Source organism: Trichoderma ghanense (genome assembly GCF_004382785.1).
Source record: "Trichoderma ghanense strain CCMA-1212 chromosome Unknown scaffold_2, whole genome shotgun sequence".
NCBI classification, from domain to species: Eukaryota; Fungi; Ascomycota; class Sordariomycetes; order Hypocreales; family Hypocreaceae; genus Trichoderma; species Trichoderma ghanense.
The window spans coordinates 1,797,574-1,812,144 of record NW_027395665.1 but is presented as its reverse complement, the minus strand read 5'-3'; the positions used below and the strand labels follow the sequence as shown (position 1 = coordinate 1,812,144).

General features: G+C 55.4%; 6 protein-coding genes across 6 annotated transcripts; 4 read left to right on the top strand and 2 right to left on the bottom strand.

The window, feature by feature from the left end:
- Nucleotides 1-299: 299 nt before the first annotated feature.
- Nucleotides 300-1,489, top strand: CCMA1212_002966 (uncharacterized protein; the record flags this gene model as incomplete). The annotated part of the gene is made up of 3 exons (XM_073700332.1): nucleotides 300-441; nucleotides 497-678; nucleotides 743-1,489. The coding sequence occupies 3 exons, from the start codon at nucleotides 300-302 to the stop codon at nucleotides 1,487-1,489; spliced, it is 1,071 nt and encodes a 356-aa protein (XP_073561061.1).
- A 344-nt stretch (nucleotides 1,490-1,833) lies between these two features.
- On the bottom strand, nucleotides 1,834-3,027 carry CCMA1212_002965 (uncharacterized protein; the record flags this gene model as incomplete). The annotated part of the gene is made up of 3 exons (XM_073700331.1): nucleotides 1,834-2,543; nucleotides 2,617-2,737; nucleotides 2,815-3,027. The coding sequence occupies 3 exons, from the start codon at nucleotides 3,025-3,027 to the stop codon at nucleotides 1,834-1,836; spliced, it is 1,044 nt and encodes a 347-aa protein (XP_073561058.1).
- A 1,050-nt stretch (nucleotides 3,028-4,077) lies between these two features.
- CCMA1212_002964 (uncharacterized protein) lies at nucleotides 4,078-6,038 on the top strand (the record flags this gene model as incomplete). The annotated part of the gene is made up of 2 exons (XM_073700330.1): nucleotides 4,078-5,052; nucleotides 5,112-6,038. 2 exons carry the CDS (start codon nucleotides 4,078-4,080, stop codon nucleotides 6,036-6,038), a joined length of 1,902 nt encoding a protein of 633 aa, XP_073561059.1.
- Nucleotides 6,039-6,639: 601 nt separating this feature from the next.
- Nucleotides 6,640-9,278, top strand: CCMA1212_002963 (NADH-ubiquinone oxidoreductase 78 kDa subunit; the record flags this gene model as incomplete). Its single annotated transcript, XM_073700329.1, has 6 exons — nucleotides 6,640-6,754; nucleotides 6,826-6,849; nucleotides 6,925-6,976; nucleotides 7,048-7,062; nucleotides 7,134-9,038; nucleotides 9,161-9,278. 6 exons carry the CDS (start codon nucleotides 6,640-6,642, stop codon nucleotides 9,276-9,278), a joined length of 2,229 nt encoding a protein of 742 aa, XP_073561064.1.
- Nucleotides 9,279-9,811: 533 nt separating this feature from the next.
- On the bottom strand, nucleotides 9,812-10,756 carry CCMA1212_002962 (uncharacterized protein; the record flags this gene model as incomplete). The annotated part of the gene is made up of 1 exon (XM_073700328.1): nucleotides 9,812-10,756. The coding sequence occupies one exon, from the start codon at nucleotides 10,754-10,756 to the stop codon at nucleotides 9,812-9,814; it is 945 nt and encodes a 314-aa protein (XP_073561065.1).
- An 842-nt stretch (nucleotides 10,757-11,598) lies between these two features.
- CCMA1212_002961 (uncharacterized protein) lies at nucleotides 11,599-14,096 on the top strand (the record flags this gene model as incomplete). The annotated part of the gene is made up of 4 exons (XM_073700327.1): nucleotides 11,599-11,607; nucleotides 12,435-12,598; nucleotides 12,627-12,936; nucleotides 13,038-14,096. The coding sequence occupies 4 exons, from the start codon at nucleotides 11,599-11,601 to the stop codon at nucleotides 14,094-14,096; spliced, it is 1,542 nt and encodes a 513-aa protein (XP_073561062.1).
- Between the last annotated feature and the right edge of the window lie 475 nt (nucleotides 14,097-14,571).

Genomic DNA, 14,571 nt, shown 5'->3' with positions numbered 1-14,571 from the left:
TAAGACACGAAGCACCTGTTCTAGAATACCTGAGTACTACTTCAAGGGCAAATTCACCAGACTTGTCCCATCTCTCCTGTCTTTCGCAATCCTGGCCCTCTTTTCCCCTACAACCGTGCGCTGCAACAAGCTTTCCACACATCACCATCATCACCATCATCGTTACATCTCGGCTCCCTTCTTCAACGCTACTCGGACCGTCACTTCCAACGTGGAAATCCACCAGACTACGTCTTTATATACGGAGTACCGTCTCGCTGTTTAACCTGGTTGATACCAGGCAACACCTGCGGCAAGACATGGCCGCGTCACGAGTCATCAAGCTCCCTCGGGACGATGACGAATCCGCCTATGTTCTCATCCAGGTCGTTCAAAAGGGCCCCAAGCCCTTGGACGTGAAGCTCGTTGGAACAGAGGGCGCAGCTCCATATACGACGACCTGTATGACTTCCTCTCACCAGGCCGTCACCCTACACCGCTTATTGACTCCCCTCAGTAAAACACGATCGCGTGTCTTCGCTCCGAGTTACAAACTGCCCCGTCTCCGAGTCAGAATGGCAGACGATATTGCAGTCCCTGTTCGAACTACAGCCAGCTGGAGACATCCAAGCAACGGCTATCATCGAGAGCGAGATTTCGCTCTCCATCACGGTTCGAAAACGAGTTCAAGGAATCACAGTATGAGACCTCCAAGCACGTTAATCACAGACAGCGACAGCCCTGACCCAAGTTCTCAACCTAGCAACGCCTCGGCTCTATACGGTTAAGGTATGACGCGAACGAAGGCATCGAGCTGTTCGAATGGTGTGCCGACTCAATCGATGCACTAGCACAGAGCAAAGAAGCCTTGGCCGAAGCCACCACTCATGCGAAGGAGCTTGAAGCAACCGTGAAAGAGCTCAAGTCACAGCTGGATGAGCTGGTGGCGTCAAAACAAGATGACGAAACAGCCCTGCTCATGAAATTCAGAGACCTGCTCAATGAGAAGAAGGTGAAGATACGGGAACAGCAAAAGATCCTCGCTAGCGGCTCTTTCCAAAACAGCCAGCCAGCATCGCAACGGTTCTCTCAGCCGGTGGACTCTGAGCCATCCCGCGCGCCGGCCCCGTCGCGGCCCAGGAAGCGGAAAGGCCGTGTGGTAGAATCACCGCGGCGCGATGCAGAAGAGGCGGAGGAGGAGGAGAAGGAAGAGGAGATGGAGCTTGACAATATCAAAACTGAGCCCCAAGATAGCGACCGGGAGGACACTGCAGAAGACACAGCATCCACTGCTAGCGAGGCCGACGACGATGATGACGAAGGCGATGATGCTAGCGCAAGACCTGGCAGAAGCTCCAAACCTGCGCCCACAGCACCGCCTCCTGCCAAGAAAGCGAATGAACAGCCGCCTCCTCCGAGACAGCTCCCTTTTACAAGAAAGGCGAAGGCGGAGGCGGCGGCGAAAGTACCGGAGGCGGACATCGAGACGGAATCTGATGATGAGCTATGATTGGATGGCTGTCAAGAGCCCAAGGGAGATTGAATCTCAACGCGAACCAGGATGGCTGTGGTGTTGTCATCGTTCGCGACGCATAGCCATTGTAAAAGAAGGGCCTGGATATTATGACTTGCGTATCCGCTTTAGGAAGCCTTACTACTGCTTTCGAAACCAATTCACTATGCATTACCATTCCAGGGACTTTGATATCTCATCTTCAGTCAAATTCAAATGATCTGCACCAATTGGGGTCAGCTTACAAGTATCGGCTAGTGTCCGCGCTCGCCATCTATAACTTTATTTCCATGTCTAAAACAGACGGCTGCTTCGACGATGTCGGTTCAAAACACCGTACTCTACCTTCTGTCGTCCTTGGCAAACTTGTCGTTCCAAAAAGCCCGGTAGTGGTACTTGTTTCCCTCCGCCGAGATCTCCTTCACCTCATCCTCCTCCAACGTAAACTTGGGCAATCTCTCGAGGTAGCCCTTCAGCCGCGACTCCTTGGAGCTGGTTGTCAGCGTGACAATTCCCTGGTCAAGGACCCATCGAAGGCCGACGTCAGAGTCAGTAACGCCGTACTTCTCCGCCAGCCTGTTGTAGACGGGCACCACGGGGCCACCCTGCGCTCTAGTAATTGGCACCAAGGGGCCGTACGAGGCAATGGCGATGTTGTGCTTCTTGTGGAAGGCAACGAGGTCGCCGTGCTGAAGATACGGGTGGTACTCGATCTGGTTGATCGCGGGAGGGACCTTTGCCGTCTTGAGGACGACCTCGAGATGTTCCTGGAGGAAGTTGGAGACGCCAATCGACTTTGCGCGGCCGGAAGCCTTGATGGCCTCCAGGTCAGCCCATTTCTGCTGCAGCTCCTCGTCGCTGTCGGCGAAGAAGGGGCCGTGGATGAGGTAGAGGTCGACGTAGTCCAGGCCGAGCTTCTTCAGCGAGAGGACGAATGCCTCTTCGGTGTTCTTCTTCTCCGTGGCGCTGATTTTTGTGGTGACGAAGAGCTTTTCGCGGGGAACGCCTGAGGCCTTGATGGCGGCACCGAGCTCCTCTTCATTGCCATATACTAAACAATTACAGAGAGGTCGCTGGTTAGAAACGATTTCTTGGCTTCAAACGTATGTCAGTTGTTGATATACCTTCGGCACCGTCTAGGTGGTGGTAGCCAATCTCAATTGCCCTTTTGGTGAGGTCAACGAGCTCCTGATCCAAAGGCCCGTGATTGCGCTTGTATCGGGCAGTTCCGAGACCATATCCGAGCTGCCAACCCGGTCAGTACGAAATTCGGCTCAACTTGACACCGAGCTGAAGCATCCAAGAAAGGAGCACACCCATACCAGAGGAATCTCGTTGCCGTCGTTGAGTTTCAAGTTTGGTGGGAACGACATCTTGACGACTGTAGAACTGAGGGACCTGTGATTAAGACGAATTGGCTGTCGAGGAGCACTTTTGGATCGTAAACGGAGAGAGGGGACTCGAGTCCATGAGCAGCAGCAGCTGGACCTACTTATAAGTGGAGGTCCGAGATGCGTCAAGGCTGTTTGGTGCATGGCGTGCAACTACCCCGCCGATGATAAATGCGGTTTGCAACTGCTCTATGGGGGATGGGAGAGGAGTTGCGAGTGGTGGTTTATAATCTTTTTGTCAGGGTTGTAGCTGAGGCTCGAGGAGGAAACAGTCCGTCATTTGCTTCCACTGGACTACCAAGGTTACAGGCGAAGTACTGCATGTTGTGTGGTTGGCTGGAATACGTCGGGCCGCCCTGCTGTGTATAGCATCCCTCGCCAACTGTAAATGGTGGTGTCGTTTCGTATACCATACCTTATCTCCGCAAGACCAATTGAACCCTCCAGACTTTTGCCTGCCGCATGCATTGTATTTCTTCTATAGTCTACTATATTACTTGTGTATACGTGATGAGGTCGAAGTCGATGTGCGTCACGCCATATTGTTAGCTTGGTTGCATCTGATATTTTGCCGGGTAGGGGTGATGGGCCTTACGGTAAGGTAGGGGACGTTGAATGAGGCCAGATTGGCGTGCTATTACCTCAGAATGCGTCTTTGTTCATTATTGAACATTGATTTCAGATACCATCAAGATCAATTAAACAGGCAAATTCATCATCATCTTCATCCATGAACCAGGCATTAGGTAATGATTGCTACTCGGTAGCTTCCCCGTCGGAGGTCCGACCGCAGGAGTAGTTCCTCCGTGATCCTCTACTGTAGGTACTGTAGGTACTCTGCCAGAGGCAAAGGTACCTACCTCTAAGCAGCTAACGGGTAGACAATATAGATGGTGGGGCAAAGAAGTTGCATGTCGCAGCGATGAGCTCGGTGATGTCACGGAAAGGCAACCTTCAACCTCTCTGGCTTGCCACACTACATTACCTATCCGAATATAAGCGCCCGAGTCGCCTCAAGCCGCAGCCCTGGTACATGTGCATGCCAAACGTCCAAAATCGGCTCTCATGCTGCACAGACAACTCCATGCGAGCCGTCTCAGAAAAGGAACCCTGCCGTTGAGGATCCTCGGCGCATCATCGACATCAACATCATCAAGACAATTCCCTCGATATAGTCGCGGAAGCACGCGAACCATGGCCACGTCCGACAAGCCGTTTCAGGGCGTCTCGCTGGCCGAACTGCCCAAATCATGGAACTTCACCGCAAAACTGCCCCCGGATCCAGCTTTTCCGACCCCCGCAGCTTCTCACAAGACTGCCCGAGACGAAATCACACCCCGTCTCGTCCGCGGTGCCCTCTTTACCTGGGTGCGGCCCGCTCCGCAGCAAGACCCAGAGCTGTTGGCCGTGAGCCCTGCGGCTTTGCGGGACCTTGGAATCAGAGAAGACGAAGCAAAGACCGAAGAATTCCGACAATTTGTAGCTGGCAACAAGCTCTACGGCTGGGATGAGACAAAGCTCGAAGGCGGATATCCTTGGGCGCAATGCTACGGAGGCTTCCAGTTTGGCCAGTGGGCAGGGCAGCTTGGAGATGGAAGAGCCATCTCGCTGTTTGAGGCAACCAATCCCGCGACCAATGTGCGATATGAGTTGCAACTCAAGGGAGCCGGCTTGACTCCGTACTCTCGATTTGCAGATGGAAAGGCCGTGCTGAGGTCCAGTCTCCGCGAGTTTGTCGTCTCCGAGGCGCTCAATGCGTTGAGGATACCTACGACCAGGGCGTTGTCTTTGACCTTGCTCCCCCATTCTAAAGTATTGAGAGAGACTGTTGAGCCTGGGGCAATAGTGCTGCGGTTCGCTCAATCATGGCTGCGGCTGGGCACCTTTGATCTGCTACGGGCGAGAGGTGATCGGGACCTTATCAGGCAGCTCGCAACTTACATTGCGGAGGACGTCTTCGGTGGCTGGGAGAAGCTGCCTGGGCGACTCGAAACACCAGAAGAGCCGAACAAATCACCGCCCCCCAAGCGCGGAGTACCAGCCTCTGAAGTTGAGGGACCCAGCAACGCAGCCGAGAATAGGTTCCAGCGTCTGTACAGAGAAGTTGTCAGGCGAAATGCCGTAACTGTAGCCCATTGGCAGGCATATGGGTTCATGAACGGTGTACTGGTATGCATCACCCTGCAAGTGTCTTCATGTGAAGAAGCTTCCACTGACTCCTCCGGCAGAACACCGACAACACCTCAGTATACGGCCTGTCAATGGACTATGGGCCGTTTGCGTTCATGGATAATTTCGATCCCTCATACACTCCGAATCACGATGATCACTTGCTGCGGTATAACTACAAGAACCAGCCTACCATCATCTGGTGGAACCTCGTGAGACTTGGCGAGGCTCTTGGAGAGCTCATCGGTATCGGAGCTCAAGTTGACGACGAGACTTTTATCACCAAGGGCATAGAAAAAGAGCAAGAGAAAGACTTGGTTGAGCGAGCGGAGAACTTGATCTCGCAGGCCGGGGAGGAATTCAAGTCCGTCTTCCTGAACGAATACAAGCGACTCATGAAGGCGAGACTTGGCCTACGCAAGTTTAAAGAAGGAGATTTCGAGGAGCTCTTCAGCGAAGTGCTCGATACGATGGAGGGGTTGGAGCTGGATTTCAACCACTTCTTCCGCCGCCTGAGCTCCATCAGGCTGGCGGATATCGCAGATGCAAAGGGTAGAAAAGAAAAGGCGGCCATCTTCTTCCACAAAGAAGGGCCACCTATCGTTGGGGAGGACGCTGGAAAGGACATGATTGCCACTTGGCTTGAGAAGTGGCGTGCGCGTGTCCTCGAAGACTGGGGACAAGAGTCATCCGAAGCCCTGTCCGAAGACGAAGACGCCGAGAGGATCCGGGCCATGAAGCAGGTCAACCCCAACTTTATTCCTCGAGGCTGGGTCTTGGACGAGGTGATACGGCGCGTCGAGAAGGAAGGCGAGAGGCAAGTCCTGGACCGCCTCATGCACATGGCTCTACACCCGTTCGAGGACTCGTGGGACGGAGCCACGATTGACGGTGTCGAGTACAAGGGCGACCGAGAGGAGGAACAGCGATGGGTTGGCGACGTGCCCAAGTTTGAGCGGGCCTTGCAGTGCAGCTGCAGTTCATAGACGGTAACGGTTTGCATATAATTCGACCGTTGCAATTTGCACGTCATCGATTGTAATGATACAGCAGCCATGTCGGCGCTTCTACGGCATGTCAAGGTTTGCTTTGGTGATATGTAACGACCGGCGGTAAGAGGCAATGTTCATCGAGATGAAAAACTCTCTCCCCTGCTTCCATAATCGGCGTAGATATTTGATCTGGAGCACAAGATAGAGGAGGACTCGACGGAGGCAAAGAAAGTTGCGATTGCAGCCCCGTTGCCCAAGCTCACCTACAATAAAATGTGCCCGTGTACAATTAATGAGAAGGAAAAGGGAAAAAAAAGAAGAGAGAAAAGACTAGCCAAGGCGTCGCATATTAAATGGTTCTGCCGGCATTGCGGGCACACAGAGTTTTGCCTCAGGCAGCGGCCCCAGGCAGCTGCAGCCAATGAGCGTGCTCGCAAATGGATCCGTAAGGGAAACCCACTAGCGCCTCGCAAATGGGCTTTGCCAACCCGTCCAGACAAGCAACGGATCGCTCTCATCACCTTTTGAGCCCTTTTCTCCGTAACAACCCTCGCCGCCCACGGTTCGACCACGTTCAATCCGTCAAGGCGACACGATGCTCCGACAGTCTCTGGCACGTTCGGCTTGGCGGACCGGCAGGCGGGCAGCCGCCGTCCCGCGGGCCTTCGCGACAACGCCCAGACGGTCTGCCGAGGTGGAGCTGACCATTGGTAAGCCGTTTGCCTGGCTTTTCTTGATGCAATTGGCGATGGAGGGCGTGTGTTTGCTGACGGTGCTGCAGATGGAAAGAAGGTCTCGATCGAAGGTATGGCTCCGGAGGGCTGGCGCTGGAGGGGCGCTGCGTTGTGGGAGGCTTGAGGATGCTAACATGGATTGATAGCCGGGTCGGCTCTGATCCAGGCCTGCGAAAAGGCCGGAGTTACTGTGCCCAGGTCAGTACTGGGGAGCTTTGTTGGTGGATGGGATTGAAGACGGTGTCAGAATTTGCTAACATGACGTACAGATACTGCTACCACGAGTACGAAAGATGACCCCTCCTCGCCCCTCTTGCGACACAACCGAATTCTAACCATACATAAAAACATACAGGAAGCTCATGATTGCCGGAAACTGCCGCATGTGCTTGGTCGAGGTCGAGCGGGCTCCCAAGCCCGTGGCCTCATGCGCCTGGCCTGTCCAGCCCGGCATGGTCGTCAAGACCAACTCACCTCTTACACACAAGGCCCGCGAGGGTGTCATGGAGTTCCTGTTGGCCAACCACCCCCTCGACTGCCCCATCTGCGACCAGGGAGGCGAGTGTGATCTCCAGGACCAGTCTATGCGATACGGTGCCGACCGAGGACGATTCCACGAGATTGGAGGCAAGCGAGCTGTCGAGGACAAGAACATTGGACCCCTGATCAAGACGTCCATGAACCGATGCATTCACTGCACCCGATGTGTCCGATTCGCCAACGATATTGCTGGTGCCCCTGAGCTTGGCTCAACTGGCCGTGGCAACGACCTTCAGATTGGCACCTATCTGGAGAAGAACCTGGATTCGGAGCTGTCTGGAAACGTCATCGATCTCTGCCCCGTTGGTGCCCTGACCTCCAAGCCTTATGCCTTCCGAGCTCGTCCCTGGGAGCTGAAGCACACCGAGTCCATTGACGTTCTGGACGGCCTGGGCTCCAACATCCGTGTCGATTCTCGTGGTCTTCAGGTCATGCGCATTCTTCCCCGACTCAACGATGATGTCAACGAGGAGTGGATCAACGACAAGACTCGATTCGCTTGCGACGGTCTCAGCACTCAGCGACTGACTGTGCCCCTGATCCGGAGAGAAGGAAGATTCGAAAACGCCGACTGGGAGGAGGCCCTGACCGTCATTGCCAAGGCCTATCAGCAGACCAACCCTCAGGGCAACGAGTTCAAGATCATTGCCGGTGCGCTGACTGAGGTAGAGTCTCTCGTCGTCGCCAAGGACATGGCCAACAAGCTGGGATCTGAGAACCTTGCCCTGGATACCCCCACCGGTAGCCAGCCTCTTGCTCACGGTGTCGACGTGCGGTCAAACTACCTCTTCAACTCCCAGATCTGGGGTATCGAGGAGGCTGACTGCATGCTCATCGTCGGCAGCAACCCCCGACACGAGGCCGCCGTCCTGAACGCTCGTATCCGCAAGCAGTGGCTGCGCTCCGACCTCGAGATTGGTGTCGTTGGCGAGACCTGGGACTCCACTTTCGAGTTTGAGCACCTGGGAGCCGACCACGCGGCCTTGAAGAAGGCCCTGGCTGGCCCCTTTGGCAAGAAGCTCAAGGCCGCCAAGAAGCCCATGATCATCGTTGGATCCGGTGTCACCGACCACGTTGACGCCAAGGCTTTCTACGAGACCGTCGGCACCTTTGTCGAGCAGAACGCTGCCAAGTTCCGAACCGACGAGTGGAACGGCTACAACGTGCTCCAGAGGGAGGCCTCAAGGGCTGGTGCCTTTGAGGTCGGCTTCGTCACCCCGTCCGCGGAGGTTGCCCAGACCAAGCCCAAGTTTGTCTGGCTCCTCGGCGCCGACGAGATCAACGAGGCCGACATCCCCAAGGACGCCTTTGTCGTCTACCAGGGCCACCACGGTGACCGCGGCGCTCAGATCGCCGACGTTGTTCTGCCTGGCGCTGCTTACACCGAGAAGGCCGGCACTTATATCAACACCGAGGGACGTGTGCAGATGACCCGTGCCGCCACCTCGCTGCCCGGTGCTGCCCGAACTGATTGGAAGATCCTCCGAGCTGCCTCTGAGTTCCTCGGCGCTCCTCTTCCCTACGACGATGTCGCCGCTGTGCGGGATCGCATGGTGGAGATCAGCCCTGCGCTGGCTGCCTACGACGTGGTTGAGCCTGTTGCCCTGAAGGAGCTGAGCAAGGTCCAGCTGGTGGAACAGAACAAGGGCGCTAAGGCTAGTAACCAGCCCCTCAAGAAGGTCATTGAGAACTTTTACTTCACAGACGCCATCTCCAGAAGGTATGTGCCCCCTCCCGTGCAATGCTTGGGCTATATGCTACATGCTATGTGCTATATGCATGTGCTATATGCTCCGCGATCAAGCGACCCAAAATGCCACAAGCTAACTAACTCCCTCACAGCTCACCAACAATGGCCCGCTGCTCAGCCGCCAAGGCCACCGGCGACCCCAGGACGAACTTCATGGCTCCGGGTATGGAGGAGGATAGGCCCATGGGTCAGGTTGCGTACGGAGCGTGAGATAGGTGAATGTATCAAAACAAAAATAGAAGAATTTCCCTTGCAGTTCCGGAGCGGTATGTCGATTTGTACATATATATAGTGTAGGACGTTGGAGGGGACTAGATGCGTGGTGGTAAATATGTTGACCCAAAATTTCGTCTTCTTGTCTCCTTTCTTATCCTCTCCGCCGTCTTTCCTCGTTTAAACCCTCTTTCCCCCTGTTCTGCCTTTTGTGTAAGTAGATGGCGTTGAATCGAGGGGACGAAGAACTGGCGCAGCGTTCCCGTACATGATCATTCTGTCATGCAAATGGTATCCACCGATGGTAAATGACAAATGCTCGCTCTCTCTCTTCAAGAAAGTAGGCAAGCAAGAGGACCCGATGCTGCTTTGTCGTATGTTCCGTATTTCGTGTTCCTCTACATTGGAACAGCATCTTCCCAAGAAGCCGGTCTCGCCGGCTCATACTGCTCGATAGGATCGTCAAAACGGACGCTCTTCTTGGGCCTGCCCGCCACAGGAAACAAGAGGCTAGATTTCCGCCCCGAGTTCTAGTCGGTGTCCATCCGGTCCTGCTTCTCCCTCATGCCCCTCGCGGCGGCGCCCTGCATCTCCCACTTGATGCCGTCGCTGATGGCCTGGACGTGGTTGTCGAAGGAGCCCAGCTCGGTGGCGGCCGCGCCGAGAAGCCTCAGGACGTCGTTGGCGGCGGCTTCCCGGGGCGAGTTGAGCGGGTGGTACGTGATGTCGACGACGTCCATGCTGGGCAGGGGGGCCATGTCCTTTTTGGGGCTGTTCCCGGCGAGGTTGAGGGGCCCGGGGCCGGGGTCCGGCTTGCGCATGTTTTCAAGCATCATGTCTAGGTCCTGTCTGAGGGCGGCTTCCTGGGCGGGCTGGACGGCTGCCGTGGCGCCAAAGTAGTCGAAGGAGGCGTCGTCGTCGGCGTAGGCCGTTGCCGCCTTGGCGCGGACGCGCAGGTACTCGAGCCCGTAGAGGGCCTCGATGTTGTTCCGGACGGCGGCCTCGTGGGCGCCGAGGCGCTCGAGTTTCTCGAGGAAGTAGGGCGGCGTGTCGGGGACGACGGCGGGCGGGGAGAGGAGCGCCTGGGGGTTTGCGAGGGGGACGAAGATGGCGACGGCGATGTTGTTGAGCGGCGGGATGGAGGTGTTGTTGCCGACCTCGCCTTTGCCGCTGGGGGGTTCGCTGTTGTTGTCCATGCTGTTGGTGCTGCTCCTTCTCTGGTCCTGACTGGTCATCTTCATGCTCTGGTTCGGGCTGCTCTGGTCGATGCTCCTTCTCTTGGCGCTGCTGCTGCTGCTGCTGCCGCCGAATCCTCGCGGATCCTCATTGCTGCCGCGTCGTCCGTCGGGCTTTTTGGTGGCTTCCAGGTTTTTGCCTCTGTTGTTCCACTCTTCGCGGAGGAGCACCTCGAGAGGCGGCAGGTCTGACCCCGAGTCCGTGGGCGATGGCTGAGTGCTTGATGTGTGATCGCTCATGGTGCAATCTTGTCTGATGTGTTGTGGCTCTTGTTTGTCTTTTTTTTTTCTCGCTTCTCCAGGAAGCCCAGATGAATACAGATGTGGTAACGGGGATTATGTTATGCACCCGATTAAATCAAGTGAACGGTGTGGCCCGGCCTGCGCATTGTTTGTCTGTTGTAGTTTGTTGTCGTTTGTTGGTGATGGTGGTGCTTGAGAATCTGGGCCGAGGTGTGAAGCTGCTAACAGTAAATGTGCAAACTTGGCGTCTTATCGGAGATTTTGAGATATGGATGCACGGCAGCGCCAGAGGTCGACGTTGGGATGGCGACTCAGGGTGCTGACATGCGATTCAGTGAGCTAATAAAGGCAAGGTAGTAAGTAGTAGCTCACCTCGAGTGTCAATCCTTCGTGTCAATGATTCATGAGATGGTAAAGGTAACGGGCGACTGCTGATCCTCTTGCTGCGTCCCATGGCGATAGTTGGCATTGCTTTGTGTTGGCAAACTTAGAACAGCTGGAAATGTGTAGCCATTTAGGATCTCATGAAGCCATGCCTCCAGGCTACATAAATGGAATATAGAGATTGTTGTCAGGTCCGGGTCTTTTGAGAACATGCAAATCGAAAATTGGCAGATTCTACATCGACAAGTTGGTAGGAACACGGCAGTCTGGTTGTGGCATACAAGAGGATTTTCCCAGAGAGGCCAGGATTCATCTGATTGAGAATATAGACCTACGAGAAGCCTGAGTCCAGTTTTACAAGCGATGAGAGGGGGAGGGGGAGCGAAAGATGTAGAGATGGCTGAGATGACAGTTATCTCACGGCTGCTCGGGCTGTTGGTAACGGCTCCAATCCAATGGAACCGGTCAATGCGCTTTGCCATCTTGGCCACGTCGTTTTGATATGACAGACATTAGTACCTGGGGTATCGACCTAAGTAAGTTCACAAAGAAGTTACCTATTCCGTAAGATGACCATTTCGAGTTGCCAATGGACAGACAGTATCAGTGGTGACACAGAGAGAAGAAGCAAGTTGTAGTTGCTGCTAGCGTGAAGATCTTCTATGTAAGACAGCGCGTCTCATTCAATCTTCACTAGGTCTGTGCTATTGCCTGCTTGTTGTCTCAGGAAGGCCATTCATGGACTCAACATTCGAAATCAAGATGACCAGAATGCCTATGATGATCAGGGCAGCAGCTGCACAAGGGATTCTTCTCTCGAAGCCATTTTGTCTCGTGCTTTATCTGGTAAGGCAGCCGGGCTTTTGGGGAGTCTGGATATGCCCCACAAACGATTTCCTGCAACAATCCAGACCAACGTGACCAAGTCACTCGTAAATCGTGTACGTAGTCAATGTCCTCCGCGGTATCGACAACGCCTTCTGCTCTCAGCGCTGCCTTGAAACAACCTGATATCCATCTCCGAAGTCTCAAAATGGCGCCCTTTGTGGTGAAAGGAAACCCCCGCCTAACGGTACCTTATTGGAGGCTGTCAAGGAAGGTGCCAAGTAGGTACTGATACGCAGCGAACAGAGTGTTGAGGTACTCGAAACGAAGGCGCAGATACGTTGGAAAAGCCAATGGCGCTAGCCCCCAAACGGGCCTAGGTCCCAAAAGCTTCCAGGCGCATCGAGCTCAACGCAAAAATCTAGCCCCAAGGGATTTTGAACGACTTGTCCGTCACTTGGTGAAGCCGTTTTCTGCCATCAACACCCTCGGGCCCTCGCTTGTCCCTCTCTTCACGCTTGGATACGGCGTCAATTGCCATCGTCTCGTGAGCATCATCCTCTGCCTCACGCCGACCACCTGCTTTTCCGCCGCCTTCCTGCCCGCCCGCCAGCTCACGGCCCTTCTCGTGTGAGAGACATTTTTCCGAGATGCTCAGCGCCGCTCTTCGGAGGCGTATCCTCGCGCCCACCCACCAGGCCCTGCGAAGTGGCTTCACGGCGCACGTCGTCCGCTACTATGCCTCCTTCCCGAGCCACCAGGTGATCAAGATGCCGGCGTTGTCGCCCACAATGCAGGCTGGCAACATCGGCGCCTGGCAGAAGAAGCCCGGCGACACCATCGCCCCCGGCGAGGTCCTGGTTGAGATCGAGACGGATAAGGCGCAGATGGACTTTGAGTTCCAGGAGGAGGGCGTCATCGCCAAGATCCTCAAGGAGGCTGGCGAGAAGGACGTCGCTGTCGGCACCGTAAGTCGATTGTCTTGCTGTTGTTGTCTGCTCTTTTTTTTTGTTTTTGCCCTCTCTGTTCCGTCTCTTTCCGATGCTAAGCATATTTCTCTCCGATATAGCCCATCGCTGTCCTTGTCGAGGAGGGAACCGACATCTCCGCCTTCGAGAAATTCTCCCTGGAGGATGCCGGCGGCGATGCCCCGGCTCCTCCCCCCAAGAAGGAGTCTGAACCCGCTCCCCAGTCCACCCCCGCGTCTACCCCTCAGACCACCGCTCCTCCTGAGCAGTACGCTTCCAAGGGCAGGCTGCAGCCTGCTCTCGACCGTCTGCCCAACGCCGCCCCCGCCGCCATCCGCCTGGCCCGTTCCAACGGCATCAGCCTGGACGGCGTCAAGGGCACTGGCAAGGGCGGCAAGATCACCGAGGAGGACGTCAAGAAGCTGATCGCCAGCCCCGCTGTCTCTGCCCCCAGCGCCACCTTCGAGGACGTTCCCATCAGCGGCATGCGAAAGACCATTGCCAACCGACTGCAGGAGTCGACCCAGACCAACCCTCACTTCTACGTTACCAGCTCCGTCTCCGTCACCAAGCTGCTGAAGCTGCGACAGGCGCTCAACACCTCTGGTGAGGGCAAGTACAAGCTGTCTGTCAACGACTTCCTCATCAAGGCCATGGCCATCGCCTCCAAGAAGGTCCCCGCCGCCAACGCCAGCTGGCGCGGGGATGTGATCCGCCAGTTCTCTACCGTCGACGTCTCCGTCGCCGTCGCCACCCCCACTGGTCTCATCACCCCCATCGTCACGGGCGTTGAGGGCCGTGGCCTCGAGTCCATCTCCGCCAAGGTCAAGGAGCTCGCCAAGAGGGCGCGAGACGGCAAGCTCAAGCCCGAGGAGTACCAGGGCGGCACCATCTCCATCTCCAACATGGGCATGAACGACGCCGTCGAGCACTTCACCGCCGTCATCAACCCTCCTCAGGCCGCCATCCTGGCTGTTGGCACCACCCGAAAGGTCGCCGTGCCCGGCAAGGACGAGGACGGTGAGACGACTGTTGAGTGGGATGACCAGATTACCCTCACTGGCAGCTTCGACCACAAGGTCGTTGACGGTGCCACCGGTGCTGAGTGGATGCGTGAGCTCAAGAAGGTCCTCGAGAACCCCCTGGAGCTCCTCCTGTAAACGGGAGGAGAAGAGGCCGAGGGCTCTCCCATCAACACTTTCTACACTATATGAGCAGGTGATGGCGTCTGGGATGGGTTACAGATGGGGTGACCTGTCGAGAAGGTGTCCCTTGTAGAGTAATTAGCATCTGGAAAAAAAAGGGCTGCCGTGGTTGTGTAGTTTTTGCTAGAAACGATTTAATTAATGGAGTTTGCTAGTACCCAAAATAGAAAAAGCTAAAAATATGATCAAAGTCACAAAAGCAAGCAAGCAACCAATCTTTGATCTTCCAACTCAATTCTTTCTTCTTGTCTCGAATCAAGATTGGTTTCGAAATGATGATGTAGTGGTTGCTCAGCCTTCATGCCAGTCTGCAGCCGCTATGGAGCAGAACCCACCACCTTCCACGTCTAGTGCCAGGGGATCCGGCCGGCAATTGATCGCTGGAGGGGGGATCAGAAACTTCATGTGAAGAAGCCCAAAGATTTGCACT